Raw genomic sequence first — 13,337 nt, forward strand, 5'->3', positions numbered from 1 at the left:
TTTCATATTGTAAATCCGTAGGAAAGGGCTGGCTTATTACTGATCTTTGTAAGATACTTTTTCAGCTGAAGAGCAGGGTAGGAATGCTTTGAATAAATAAATTTCAACCGTGATTATTATTACATTGGTTGAGAACATGTGGGCTTTGTGATGTCATAGCTATGACATCACCTCAACGCAGGCCAAGGCTCCTTTCAGGCAACCACAGCAAAGGGTGATGCCTTGGCTGGTGTTTTGGCTAATAGCCCAGGACATTGCAGGATCCCATGGATGCCTGAAATGCAATGCAGATGCCATGGCAGTTGTGAAGGAATTCAAAGATATCTACCTGGACAAGCATCTCTTCTGGAACCCACAGCTCAAAACAAAACTGAAGGCAGACTTGGATAATTTCTTAGAAGAGCTCCCTCATCAGAAAATCGATAAAAAAAAATACATGGCTGTTATTGGTATGGCTGCACCCACTCCAGTGCTCCTGCCAGGGAACCCATGATTTTGGGGGGTGAATATTAAGAATTCCAGGGTCCAAAGGCACCCCTCTGACCTCTGCATCCCTTAATAGGATCTGCATGCATTTTTATTTTTATTTTGCATTAGAACTTTAATTGTACAAGTTGTGGGCGGGATAGCATATTCTCATATGAACTGCATTATTTCCCCTGCCCTTAGTATTAAAACGTTAGAGGCCCAGTCAATGAAACCTAGTAGCTTATGGCATATCCTAGATGCTACGAAATAAAACAGAGAGTGCAGAAGGCAGTTTGGGCTGGGGACCCAGCCAAGAATCAGCCTCAAAATCTAGAACTCTGAGGTAAATTAATTCCTGCCAGGTAAGGCCTGAAAAAAGGCCTCCCTGACAGGTAACCTCACCCCCCTCACACTCTCTTCCCTAGGAAAGAAGGATATGAATCAGCTAGGGTGACTTAAGCAATATATTTTCAACGTGTGTGTGTGTGTGTGTGTGTGTGTGTGTAAAACAGGACAGTGGAGATTTAATTTAAGGAGATACTGCACCTACCCACCACCTGAAGTTTGGCAGGTAGATAGGAGATAGTAGAATATTTCAGTCATCAAAAATCCTCCCTAGACAGGCCCACCTGGCTTTTTCGTCCTTGAGCTCTTATGGTTTGGCTAAAGGGGGCTAATCCCACAGCTACTTGGAGGGTGACTGAGGGATGGAGTCCAGGTTGTGGAGGACAGAGACAGGTGCTTGTGGCCTGGCCTGCCATGTGCCCCCTAAGCTAGTCTGTGGTAAATGACTTTGTGTGTGGAACTGGGGAGAGCGGCCGCCATACTGGCCTTCACCTCAGGCGAGAAAGTGTCCTGACTGAGGCCTTTGGTTTAGTAAATTGACATTTTGATGACTGGTGGCAGTCACTGCTGAATTTTTATTTTACGGTGCTTTTGTGTGTGGCGTGCTTTCAATCTGGGTTTAAATCTTATTGTTCTTCTCTTGATGCTATGCTCTATTTGGAGGATTTCTATTCTTGAAAGAAAGATGGGGTGCCAATCTTCTCTGGCATATTCCTACGCCTTTTATTTGAGTCACAAGAAGTTAGCTGAGTTATCGTTGAGTTCTTACGCTCCTATAAGAGGCCACATGATAGCAGTTTCAACGATCATGCATGGCATGGAAAAAGTGGAGGGACTTTCTTCTCCCTCCTAACATTGGAACTCATGGACATCCAGTCAAGCTGAATGATGGACCAGGTGATCCACTGGATCCCTTCCAACTCCACAATTCAAGGATTCTAAGTACTTCTTCACACAGTGCGTAGCTAAACTGTAGAACTTGCTCCCGCAGAAAGCAGTGACAGCCACCGACTTGGATGGTTTTAAAAGAGGATTAGAGGAAATTAATGGAAGATAAAGGCTATCAATGGCTGCTAGCCAGAACGGCTATGTTCTGGTCAGCCAATGTGAGAAGAGCCACTGGCCTGAACCTGCAGGCATATGTTATGCTCTTATGTCTGTATAGTTTTGTGTGAGCTGCCCTGAGGTTTATTTTGAAGGATTGCATAGAGATTTGACTGAATAAATATTGACTCCAGTGGGATTTAACTCCCAGGTTTACATGGGATTGTATGCATAATACATACATATTAACATGCAGTAATAGGGAGAAAAACAATGGAAGGAAGAGGGAAACAAGCTGCGATTGCTCTGAACAAAAACTCTATGTTCAAAGGCATTATACACCTCTTATCTGTGGAGGTGCCTGGCTTCTATGGGGAAGGAGGCAGACAGCGCTCAGTGATTTGCAAGGCAATTCAGAATAAAAAAAGATGGAATGAAGCTGGTTATTTTTTTCCTAACTGTATCCCCCCCCCCTTCCATTCTCTTCAGATGACTTTTCGCTGGCGGACTTAGGTGCCCACTTCAAACGCTGTTTCAAACACATCATGGAAAATGAAGTTAAAGGTAGAGATATGCTAAAATGAATGGTATCACATGGCCATCAGGAATATATGACTGTTTTCTTCCAAATGGCTGTAATATGTTGCATGTATGTATATTGGAATGTATTCAGCAAAGTGTCTGGTGCGGCCTCTGAAGGCATGGTCCTCAAATGTAGGTCAAGATAACTTTGCTTTGGCTACCCAGCTCATTCATATATCTGGCCATTTGTTGCCCAATCTTTTACACTGTAATTTTTCAGCGCCTTTTACCTCACAATAAACTAGGCGTCGCCATCTGGTGGTTTCTTCAATATAGTGCACCGCTATCTACTGGGTAGGTGCTGTGTTGACAAATCAGTCTATGAGTGCTTCCAGATGGGACTTTAAACTTCCAAGTGGGTTGTTCATAACGTTAAAGACAAACACACAGAGGATTTCCCTCCAAAAGGGAAAATCTGAATTAAACAGGGGAGAAATGCAGGCTGGTATCGTGGGTGTAGCATTGAAAGTACCAAATCAATTTAGGTTCAGTTGCCCTCCACCCAAGCAGATGCCCCCCCCCCCCGAAAGCTGGCTCCCTACAATGGGGGTATTTTTACCTTTGATTTCCCAAAAGACGCTCATCAACTTTGGCTGCCCACCTAACAAAACTCCTGGCTACTTCTGAAGCTCAGAACATTGTATGGACACAGTAAACAATGTGCATCCACTAAAAGCTCCAATCTCACAATAAACACATTAATCAAAACTCTGCTTATAGCCCATTCCCACAAGAATGGAGTGGGGTGTTAGCCTGCATGTATACAGACACCTCTTTGGGTTAATTTTTGCGCTATTCAGTTGCTCATTTAAATTGGCCTCACTTGCCCTCATTGACACCATCATCCAGCCAAATATGATTCATTATATGGCCTCATGACATTATATTCACTTTAGGATTCTTGATTGGGTGGACTCACCCATGTAACTACTCTGGAGGAAGGAGAAAGAAGCAGCACCTTGGGAGGGAGAGTGGCGCCAGAGCAGTTGCCAAGGGAAACGGTGGATCCGTAAAATGACAAATAGGCACACAGTCTTAAAAAAACAAACAACACTTTTAGAATAAATTTCCACTCCACAAGCTCTTGGCTCAAAAATAAACAAAACTATGACCGCAGTCCTATTTCCCATAAAATGGGGGGGGGGATGTAAAATGTGGCTCAACAGGTCATGCTCACATACATGCATGTTTCTGATCGCAGTGGCAGACAGCAGGTTTGTTCATATTTATGTAGCTCTGCTGCCTCCTAACTGAATTATAAGCCTGAATTATATAGGCAATATAGTTGTTGGGCGCCCCTGCTGGAAACCCTGCTGTTTCTGTTGTTATCTAGGTCTTTGGGGAGGAATTTGGAACTGGAAGAAGCGTTTCCTTCAACTCTGCTCTCCCTGCATGCTGTTAAACTTTGTTTTAGAGGATAGACTGGATGAAAAACATGGGGCAGGGCAAAGCACAAAATGGTGCTGTGTGTCATGTAAAACATCCTGTGATCTTCAGGGTGGCATATACATTTAATAAATAAGAAGAATAAATAAACAATTAAAAAAAAAGAAAAACCCAACAAAAATCTACATTTTAAAATGCGCATTTCTAAACATTCTGGCTTATATTGCACTCCCACTGTTGGCCCTTCCTCCTTTTCAGCATCACAATTCATCATGCAAAGGGACAGCCCCAGGGGTCCGCATGGCATATGGGGGTCCCTGGGCCTGCTCCTCCTCTTCGTCAACTGCTTTCTTGTTTGCCCACATCTCCCTATGACACAGAAGTGCTGGAAAGAGGAAGGAGGTGCCACTGCTCTCTGCCTAGCAGGCAAGCAAGTGGTAGCAATTCAGTGGTGGCCGGTGCCATGTGGGACTGGTGGGCCAGAAGGCAAAGAGCCCAAACAGTATGTGGAGGCAGAGCCAACTAGTCCTAGTTTTGTCCCCATCGTCCTGCCAGCTGAGTTCCACAGGGACAGCGCTTGCACCAAGGGAGTAGGAAGCTGATAGGCAGTGCCACCCACTGGATTGGTTATATGTAAGGAGACGGGAAGGCCGGGCAGATTGAGGTTGGTAGGGCAGTGCCCTGAATGGGCCAGCCTCCGTTGGCAGCAACCATGGGGAACAGGAGGAGGAGCTGGTGATCATGACCGTGAGGAGGTCAGCTTCCTGATGGAGGGGCCCCCAGGGTGGGTGTCTTGTCCAAAGGGCCCTGTGAAACATGGAGTCCACCTAGACCTCCTGCTCTTACCGTTTGCTTTTCCTTTGCAGAGGCTCAGCTTCATAAAGAGATGGATTCGTGTTTTCAGAAGCTACTGACTGTTTTTCACGAGCTATTGCCCAGAGTTGCAAAATGTAAGCTGTGCATAGCTTGGCTGAGCCATATGGGGCGGGTGGGCGAAGGGGTTGGCAGGTGAGGCAGGCAAGGGCAGCAGTCCCTAGTTAGTAATAGAAAAATAAAATGAAAAGTTGCTGATAGGGGTTATATGGGTGGCGCTGTGGTCTAAACCACTGAGCCTAGGGCTTGCCGATCAGAAGGTTGGCAGTTCGAATCCCCGCAACAGGGTGAGCTCCCGTTGCGCTGTCCCAGCTCCTGCCCACCTAGAAGTTTGAAAGCACGTCAAAGTGCAAGTAGATAAATAGGTACCACTCCGGCGAGAAGGTAAACAGTGTTTCCATGTGCTGCTCTGGTTTCGCCAGAAGCGGCTTAGTCATGTTGGCCACACGACCCAGAAATACTGTCTGTGGACAAACGTCGGCTCCCTCAGCCAGTAAAGTAAGATGAGCGCCACGACCCCAGAGTCGTTCACAACTGGACTTGACTGTCAGGGGTCCTTTACCTTTAGATAGGGGTTATAGGTCCTTCTTTCTCCCTTTGCACCATACAAACACCCGCTCATCCTCTGAAGTTAAATAGATGCTGATCAGATCAGCTGTAAGGGAAGGTCTGCAGGGGCCAGTTCAAAAGTTGGCAATCCTAACTGGGTTACTGACAATGGTGTGTGGGCGGAGGGGGGTGTACAGACACAAGCACCTGCCAACTTCCTTCCTTCTTTCTCTTTGCAGATTATTGCAGCAATGAATGCGGTGAGTAAAATGAACTTAAAGAGTTCATTTTTAAAAGGAATTAGTTCGACCTGTCCCCAAAGGAACTAATTCTAGTTCACGTTCAGCCCTTTGAGAAATGAACTAGTTTGGTTCACATACAGTTCACAGTTCAATTCATGTCCATCCACATGATTCTCTGTCATTTTCTAACCCCTCAACATTTAGATTTTGTGTGTGTGCGTGTGCATAGCCAGAGGCCTTTACAGTGTACAGCAGAGAGCAAGGCAAGGCTTTCCTTTGAAATCACACAACATACCCTATAAAAAGTTTACAGCATAAAAATTTAAAATTAGAGAGCATTAACATATCCAGAACGGAGCTTCTTAGCTGCCAGAGCAAATTTGGCTACCAGGTGTGTAATCTGTAGGTCTTTATCAGTTAGGAGCACTATAGTCTGCCCTTCACAGAGTTACAATTCCCACAAGCCCTTAAACTGTAGCACTCATGCTTATTTTAGGGAAAGTATGTGCTTTCAAAGTATTGTGTCTCTGCAGCCATACAACTTCAGGCCCGTCACAATCTTTTTAGCTGTTTTGACCGCTAAAGTTGGTCAAGGCGGTTTTGACCTCTAAAGTTGGCATGTCCTGGATTTCTGGTTCTCGCCCATACCTGGACAGGTATGGCACCTCCTTTATAAGCAAGAGATCCTGTTGTAAGTGGAGCAGGGAAAAAGCCATTCTCTGTCCTTCAAGACTTCCTTATCAGAGAGGGGCTATTGCAGAAGTGTTCCGACTTTCTTCTGCCAGATGTTGGAGAGGGAGGTAACACCTGCCAGATGTCTGGGGTAAATGGATCAATTCCTCCTACCCGATAACAAAATGGCTGCCAATTGATGCTTACATGCATAGGCTTCCCCGTCAGAGGAAGCCTTACCTGAGGTACTGTTGTTTATATTCCCTGGCAGCAGCTCTCCAGGGTCTCAGACAGAGAAAAGTCATTCATGACTTCCGGGTTGGCGCCTCCGGCAATGGCTGAGCTCCTCCAATCGGGAGGAACTTACTCCGTGAAAAACAGGGTCTGACCGCCACGGCGAAGGCGGAGACCCATTGAAATCACAAGCGGGAGAAGCTTGTGAACCTGGGATTCGGCTGGCACCTTTTGCGCCTCCCCTACTCGCGGGGAAACCCTGTTTTGGGGATCCGGAGCGACGTGGGGTGAGTGGCACGGTGCTTTGAATGAACTGCTTCTTTCACGGAGTGAAGCCGCATTGCTGTTGCTGGAGAGCGCTGACTTTTTCCTGTGGACAATTGGATTTTAAACAACTACACGTGAGTAGAACGGAAAATTGGATCTTTAAATACTTTAATTTGGTGCCGAAGTGGGAAGGTCATAAACAGGAAGTCCGCCTTCCGCTTTTGTAAATAGACTGAAGCAAAGACGTTACAAGCTAAAGTCTTTGAAAGCTTTTGACAAAGGATTGAATCTCCATCGGTTAAAAATACAAAAAACCCCTTGGAAGCAGGTGAAGAGGGGGGAAATTTTGAACTTAGTAAGCCTGCAGGAGTGAGGGGAAAATCAAATTACCACAGCTCTGAACCTGGGAACGGGCTGCCAGATGACGTTTGGGGAAAGTTCATTGACAGAACGGATTTGACAGCCAGCTAAAATAAGAGTAAGATACTGTTTCTACAGGTTAAAGAACCTGTAATCTACAGGTTAAAGAACAAAAGATGCTGGAAATGTGGGGAAGCAGAAGGCGATTTTTACCACATGTGGTGGTTATGTAATAAAGTGAAAAAAATTTGGGAACTAATATATAATATATAATGAACTTAAAAAAATTCTTAAATATACTTTTCCCAAAAAACCTGAAGCCTTTCTGCTAGGAATGTTGGGTAAAGAGATTAAAAAAGAAGACAAGAATATATTCCTCTATGCCACCACAGCCGCAAGAACTATGCTGGCACAAAACTGGAAAATGGAAACCATACCTAGTATAAGTGATTGGCAGATTAAAATGGTGGAATATGCCGAACTTGCTAGATTAACGGGTAGAATACGAGACCAAGATGAGCAAAAATTTCATAAAAATTGGAGTAAATACTGGAAATATATTGAAAATAAATAGTAGAAGACACTGGTGGGCCTGGATTAACTCTAACAGAGAATCTCTAATATTTAAGATTAAGAGAAAATACGTGAATGTAGGATTATTTGATACTTACCAATAGGGTGGAGGGAAGTCCAGGACTAAATAAAGTCCAAAGGGGTTTTTTTTGTTGTTGTTTTTGTTTTGATGATAAGAAATTTTTGTTTTTTGATCCTTTTTTTTTCTTTCCTCTTTTGTAAAAAAGAAAAAATTAACAATAATTTATTTATATGTATGTTTATACGTTCAGTGATATGATGATTTGTACAATGTATATTTATATAGACATGTGTATTATTTAAAGCTCGAATAAAAAAGTATTTAAAAAAAAAAGAGTAAGATACTGTTTCCATTGTCCTCTTCTGCATTTAAAATGGAGGAAAAGTAACTGAAAATCGAAAATATGTTTATTGCTTGAGTTGTGCTTGAAAGAACTGATACAAGTGGAGACTGTTTCCCTCTAGAGGGAGCTTTTGAAATTGTTATAGGAGTGTAACTGGGAGATCTCCAGCTGCAAGATAAGGATTCTGAGAACCAGAGATTGACCTTGGACCATTCAAAATGTTGATAGGAGAAGTTATTGTGACTGCATTATGTAAGATAAGCCATTCGCTGGAAGAGCTTCGTAAAAAGATGGATGACATGATGGATGACATGACTTTTAAAATTGATAATTTGGAACAGAAAGTGACTAAATTGAGGCAAAAAGCGAGTACCAACACAGAAATAATTCAGGACCTGGCACAGGAACCTACTTTGGCAGAACAAATGGTGGAGGAAAAGGAGAAAGTTGATGTTTTTGAACCTAAAAGAACACAAGCGGGATCCTTAGTTTTATAGAAGCAAATTGAGGGCTATAAATTGAGGCCTTTTATGATTGAATCTAGAAAAAGTCAGACTTTGAGGATTGGATCCCGGCTTGGACTGAAGAAGGAAAGTTGGAAAGATCCCTCTATCCAGGGATTAATTGACTTTTGGGACATGGACTTGGATTTGGAGGAGATTGAAGTTTTGGGGGCCTTTGGATTTGGAGGAATCTTGAAATACGTCCTGAAACACTTTATAGACCCTAGCTTCAACTATGGAAATTTGGCTGAACTGTCCAGAAGGAATAAAAATATTGTTAGGATGGAGTTTTCTCGAGATTTGCTCTCTAGCTTTAAAGAATATGAAGAAAATCTGCAGAAAGGAACCAGGAAAAGAGTTAAGAGCCTCGAACATAAGATCTCTAGGTTGATGGACTATATGGAATTGACGGAAAGGACTGGCAGAATCCGAAACCAGGGAGAGGAGTTGATGGAAGAAGATTGGAAAATTTAAAGTTTATATATAGAAATATCGCAAAATTAATGAGTGATAGAAAAATGGTGGATTGATATTTTATGGATTTAGCAGAAATGTTATAAGGAGTTAAGTATATATAAGTATTTTAGTTTTAATGTTAAAATAAGGTTAAAAAAATATGTTATTTATGATAGAGAATAGAGAAAGATGGAAAGGATTTGCTGAAATAACTAGTAGAAGTGGAATACAAAAAGGGAGGTGAGAGGAGGTCGAGGAAACAAGGGAATGAAAGAAAGAGTATTGAAAAGGGGGGGATGTATTTTTTTTCCTTTTAAATTGTTTTTGTTTTGTTTTATTTAGGGTTAGGGTTAGGGAGTGGGTTTTGTTTAGTTTAGTTTAATGTGTTTAGTCTAATGGGTTTAGGTTGTGTTTTGTATTGTTTATATATTGTATTGTATTGTCTCCCCCCTTTTTTCTCTCTTCTGTCTTCTTTCCTTTTAAAAGTAATAATTTTTTTTTTTTTTTTAAAAAGAAAAGTCATTCATTTCACATGCGATCTGATTGTTCTAGCTAGGCATGCCAGGACCAGATCTGGGGACATCTACATTCAAAGCATGTACTCTGCTACTGAACTATGGCTCCTTCCCTCAGGAGTCTCTTGAGGCCTTTTGCTGCCAGAGGCAGAAACCCCAAATGATCTGCCAAACCCTCCCACCTAGTTAATACACGAAACAAGCCCCAGGAGAGTTCTGCGCTATTAGAGCTGATAGCTTATCAGCCGGCTCCTGTGGATCTGCCATTAACAGCAGATGTTACAGCATGACCATGTCTACATATGTAAAGGGGTGCCCTTGTCCACGTGTATCCAGCTGATATGCTCAGAGTCAATGCACCCAATGGGGCAAATTAAACTGCTGCTGTGGTGAATTAAAATCAAGCAACAAACCAAAGCTTAGAATAAAGAAGGCAAAAGCAAAAATTTTTTGCTATAAGAATTTAAAATTTCTGTTTTGATAGTCTCTCTCTCTCTCTCTCTCTCTCTCTCTCTCTCTCTCACACACACACACACACACACTCCAGTTGGACGGGTGGCTTTGGAGTTAAATCTAAAAGTCTATAGGGATAAGAGGAAGGTGTTGAGTGCCAGATAGACATGAATACAGCTCAGCTAGTTTAGAGTGGGAAGTTAGAACAGAACAGAAGCAGTGCTGGCTAGAAGCAGCATAGCTACCCTGGTTGAGAAATTAGAGAAACAGAAAGGCAGAAACAGAGAGGTGGCAGTGGAAGAAATGAGCACTGAAGGAACAGAGCACAGACTTCGTTCTCTGTACCGGAACCAAGCTCAGCATCCTTCCACCCGAAACTCCATTCCATGTCATCTTCCAAGCTTTCTTAGTCTTAGCAGCCTAATTTAAAGGGGGCGGAAACCCTATCGCTGTTGTTAAACAGTTGCAACTCTACTGCAAATCAGCTAGAGGTATGCTAAGAAATCTGCCAACTCTTACCTAAAGTAATGCCAGTGAGTACTAAAGTGACTACACTTGGTGTCAGTGCCTCAGGTGTGGAGCTTTTTCTGTTAGGGCCCTTGAGGAAATCAAATCTAGATGTGCCAAGGATGACTTGGGTGGAATCTACGCACATATGAGAACCGTTCTGAAAAGGCTTCTTCTTTTTTTAAAGCTTTTTATATATATATATAAAAAAAACCATTGAATTTTCCATGAGGCTCACCACCACCATCTAGTGTCACATTGTATATTGCACTTAAAACACACTTAAAACGTTTTATTTGCAGCTGTATAGCTGAGTCCTTGATTAGGTTTGAGTTTGGTGGGGGGTAGGAAAGAGAGTGAATTGACTGCTTGACACCCCACACCCGCTACCACGAGTGTTCTCACTCTGATATGCTGAACTGGTAAGAGTCTCCCTTATTGATCAGTAGCAAATAAAAACTATTAACTTTCTTGTCCTGAATGCTTTCACTCCCCTTCACTATGCTTTGCCTTCAGGTGGCAGTAATGCTCCTGAATACCAGTGGCTGGAAACTGCAGAAAGTGCTATTGTGATGAGGTCCTGCTTTCCGCAGGCTTCCCATAGGCATCTGGTTGGCCACAGTGAGAACAGGATACTGGCCACTGGCCTGACCCAGCAGCTTATTATGAAATTTCAGTGTCAGGGTGCTTGAGATATATTTAAAATGACAGGCAAGCTGGGGGTTTTTTTTTGCTAACACCAATGTGCTAAAACCAGGATGGCAAATGCTTATCTTCACACATGCACTACTTTCTGTTGTTAAAGGTGTAGGAGTGGGGCAGGCCAGAGGGGTGGAGGCATAGAATCAGTTGGTGACCCCTATGTTCCAGCCTCAAAGCAGTAATGAATTGCACAAGGCCAGTGCCATCATTTGAACTGAATTTATTACAGTCCCAGACCAGACTCTAATGATAAAGCGGGATATCAAATCCAAACTCCTCCTCCTCCTCCTCTTCTTCTTGTGGTGCCATCATTTATTCCCAAGAGGTTTGTTCCCAGGGGAGTTTGTGTTTGGTGAGCCAGATTGCTGTGCTCTATCTGTCACCTTCTCTCCAGTTCACCCTCCTTCTGCCCTTCTGCCCGAACCCAGAACCCTCCTTCTGGTCCTCTCGTTCTGCAGGTGTGATGAGCTACGTGCTTACTCATTGCTTCACGTGCCTCGTACAGACTTACACGTGCAACAAGAAATACCGGTGTGGAGGTAAGAGCTGAGAAAAGGGAGCAGGCTCAGTTTGGGGCCCACAAATCTGTGGCAGAAGACAGGGCCTGGCAGGATTGAGATACAAGAGAAAGACGCCCGAGGCCAGTCTAAACGGACCCACTGGGACTAGTTGTAAGTAAGAAGGCAGGCAGGAAGGGGAACATTGGCTGAGGGGAGGAGAATGAAGTTGGCAGGGCAGTGTCCCATTCGCCCTAGAGGACAAGCTTCCACTGGGCTTGACGGTGGAATACGGCCATGTTGCCCTTCTCCCCAGGTGAGCTAGCTACAATTTTGAGGGGTGGGGGGAGGGTGGAAAATCAGAACTTTGGGGAGCAAATGGGAGAGCTCCCCTCCTCCAATCCAAACCTTGGAATGGCTTCTGACAGCCAGTGGAGGGAAGTTGTATATGGCTAGTATCCTCAGAATCATAGAATCAAAGAGTTGGAAGGGACCCCCAAGGAATGTCTGTTTTAAAAAACCACAAGACCAGAGAGCAACCATAAGTTGCCTATCCATCCTTAGCAATACCTGGGCAACAAGTCACCTACTCAGTTTCACTATGGTGAATCAGGTTGTATTTCTAATTTGCATCTAATATATAAATGAGCGGGATGCGGGTGGCCCTGTGGGTTAAACCACAGAGCCTAGGACTTGCCGATCAGAAGGTCGGCAGTTTGAATCCCCATGACGGGGTGAGCTCCCATTGCTTGGTCCCTGCTCCTGCCAACCTAGCAGTTCGAAAGCACGTCAAAGTGCAAGTAGATAAATAGCTACTGCTCTGGCGGGAAGTGCGCTGCTCTGCGCTGCTCTGGCATTTCCGTGCGCTGCTCTGGTTCACCAGAAGTGGCTTAGTCATGCTGGCCACATGACCTGGAAGTTGTACGCCGGCTCTCTTGGCCAATAAAGCGAGATGAGCACCACAACCCCAGAGTCGGCCATGACTGGACCTAATGGTCAGGGGTCCCTTTACCTTTACCTTTATATAAATGAGCACATGCACATTTTATGTGAATATGTGACTCTCTCTCTCTCTCTCTCTCTCTCTCTCTCTCTCTCTTTTTCTCTCTCTTTTTGGTGATGCCCAAGTGACCACTGAACTTATCCTGCCCTGAGAATAAAATCCCAGCTCCCAGATTTCTCCACCAAGCCCTTCACTAATCCGCTTCCTCCACCTTGAACACAATAATCCCCACTAGGCTCCTTCCTTCCCTGCCAGTCCCATTACTACTTAGGTGATGGCTTTGCTAGGCTGTATATCATAGGGACTGTCTTGTTTTGACTATATGTAAGCTGCTCTCTTTTTGGCTGAAGAGCAGGGTACAAATGCTTTAAATAACAGCAACAACTAACAACTTGTCCCTGTATAAGTAAAAAAAAGGTGCCTTCTTAGAGTGCTGTTTGTATGTTCTAATGGTTTTACTTGTGACTTGTGGGCAATCAATGATAATGTTGCATATGTGGCGGGCAGTAGTGGATTAAATGTTAAGTACCTAGAAGAACAGATTTTGGATACTTGGATTTTGCAGAAAGGAGGATACAGGTGGAAATGGATGAAGATCTGGTTCTGGACTGTGCTCTGCAGTGGCACAAGTTTAGTCAAAGTGTGAAGAAATACATCTTCTACCGGGTAGGCAGTGCCTCTAAGAAGTGGCCTTCCCCTTTGCCAGCCCACTTGCCTCCCCAAAAATCTACTGCCACTGAC

General features: G+C 43.8%; 2 protein-coding genes across 5 annotated transcripts in view; one reads left to right on the top strand and one right to left on the bottom strand.

The window, feature by feature from the left end:
* LOC309327784 (netrin-1-like) overlaps positions 1-13,337 on the bottom strand; it is a 59,861-nt gene that overhangs the window by 43,302 nt on the left and 3,222 nt on the right. The gene's annotated exons all lie outside the window — the stretch shown is intronic.
* The window catches only part of IZUMO1 (izumo sperm-oocyte fusion 1), a 21,754-nt gene continuing 8,417 nt past the window's right edge, over positions 1-13,337 (top strand). Inside the window, exons 1-6 of one of the 4 annotated variants that reach the window (XM_081837293.1) lie at positions 5-449; positions 2,347-2,421; positions 4,692-4,775; positions 5,487-5,507; positions 11,555-11,635; positions 13,162-13,262. In XM_081837293.1, coding sequence (XP_081693419.1) covers positions 218-449; positions 2,347-2,421; positions 4,692-4,775; positions 5,487-5,507; positions 11,555-11,635; positions 13,162-13,262 — 594 coding nt within the window. In that variant the 5' untranslated portion in view covers positions 5-217. Of the gene's footprint in view, positions 450-1,085; positions 1,207-1,453; positions 1,771-2,346; positions 2,422-4,691; positions 4,776-5,486; positions 5,508-11,554; positions 11,636-13,161; positions 13,263-13,337 lie in introns of those variants that run through there. The other 3 variants (XM_081837296.1, XM_081837295.1, XM_081837294.1) reach the window with 3 other exon arrangements.

The sequence above is a fragment of the Podarcis erhardii genome, assembly GCF_964252035.2.
Source record: "Podarcis erhardii genome assembly, chromosome: 13".
Classification (NCBI taxonomy): Eukaryota; Metazoa; Chordata; class Lepidosauria; order Squamata; family Lacertidae; genus Podarcis; species Podarcis erhardii.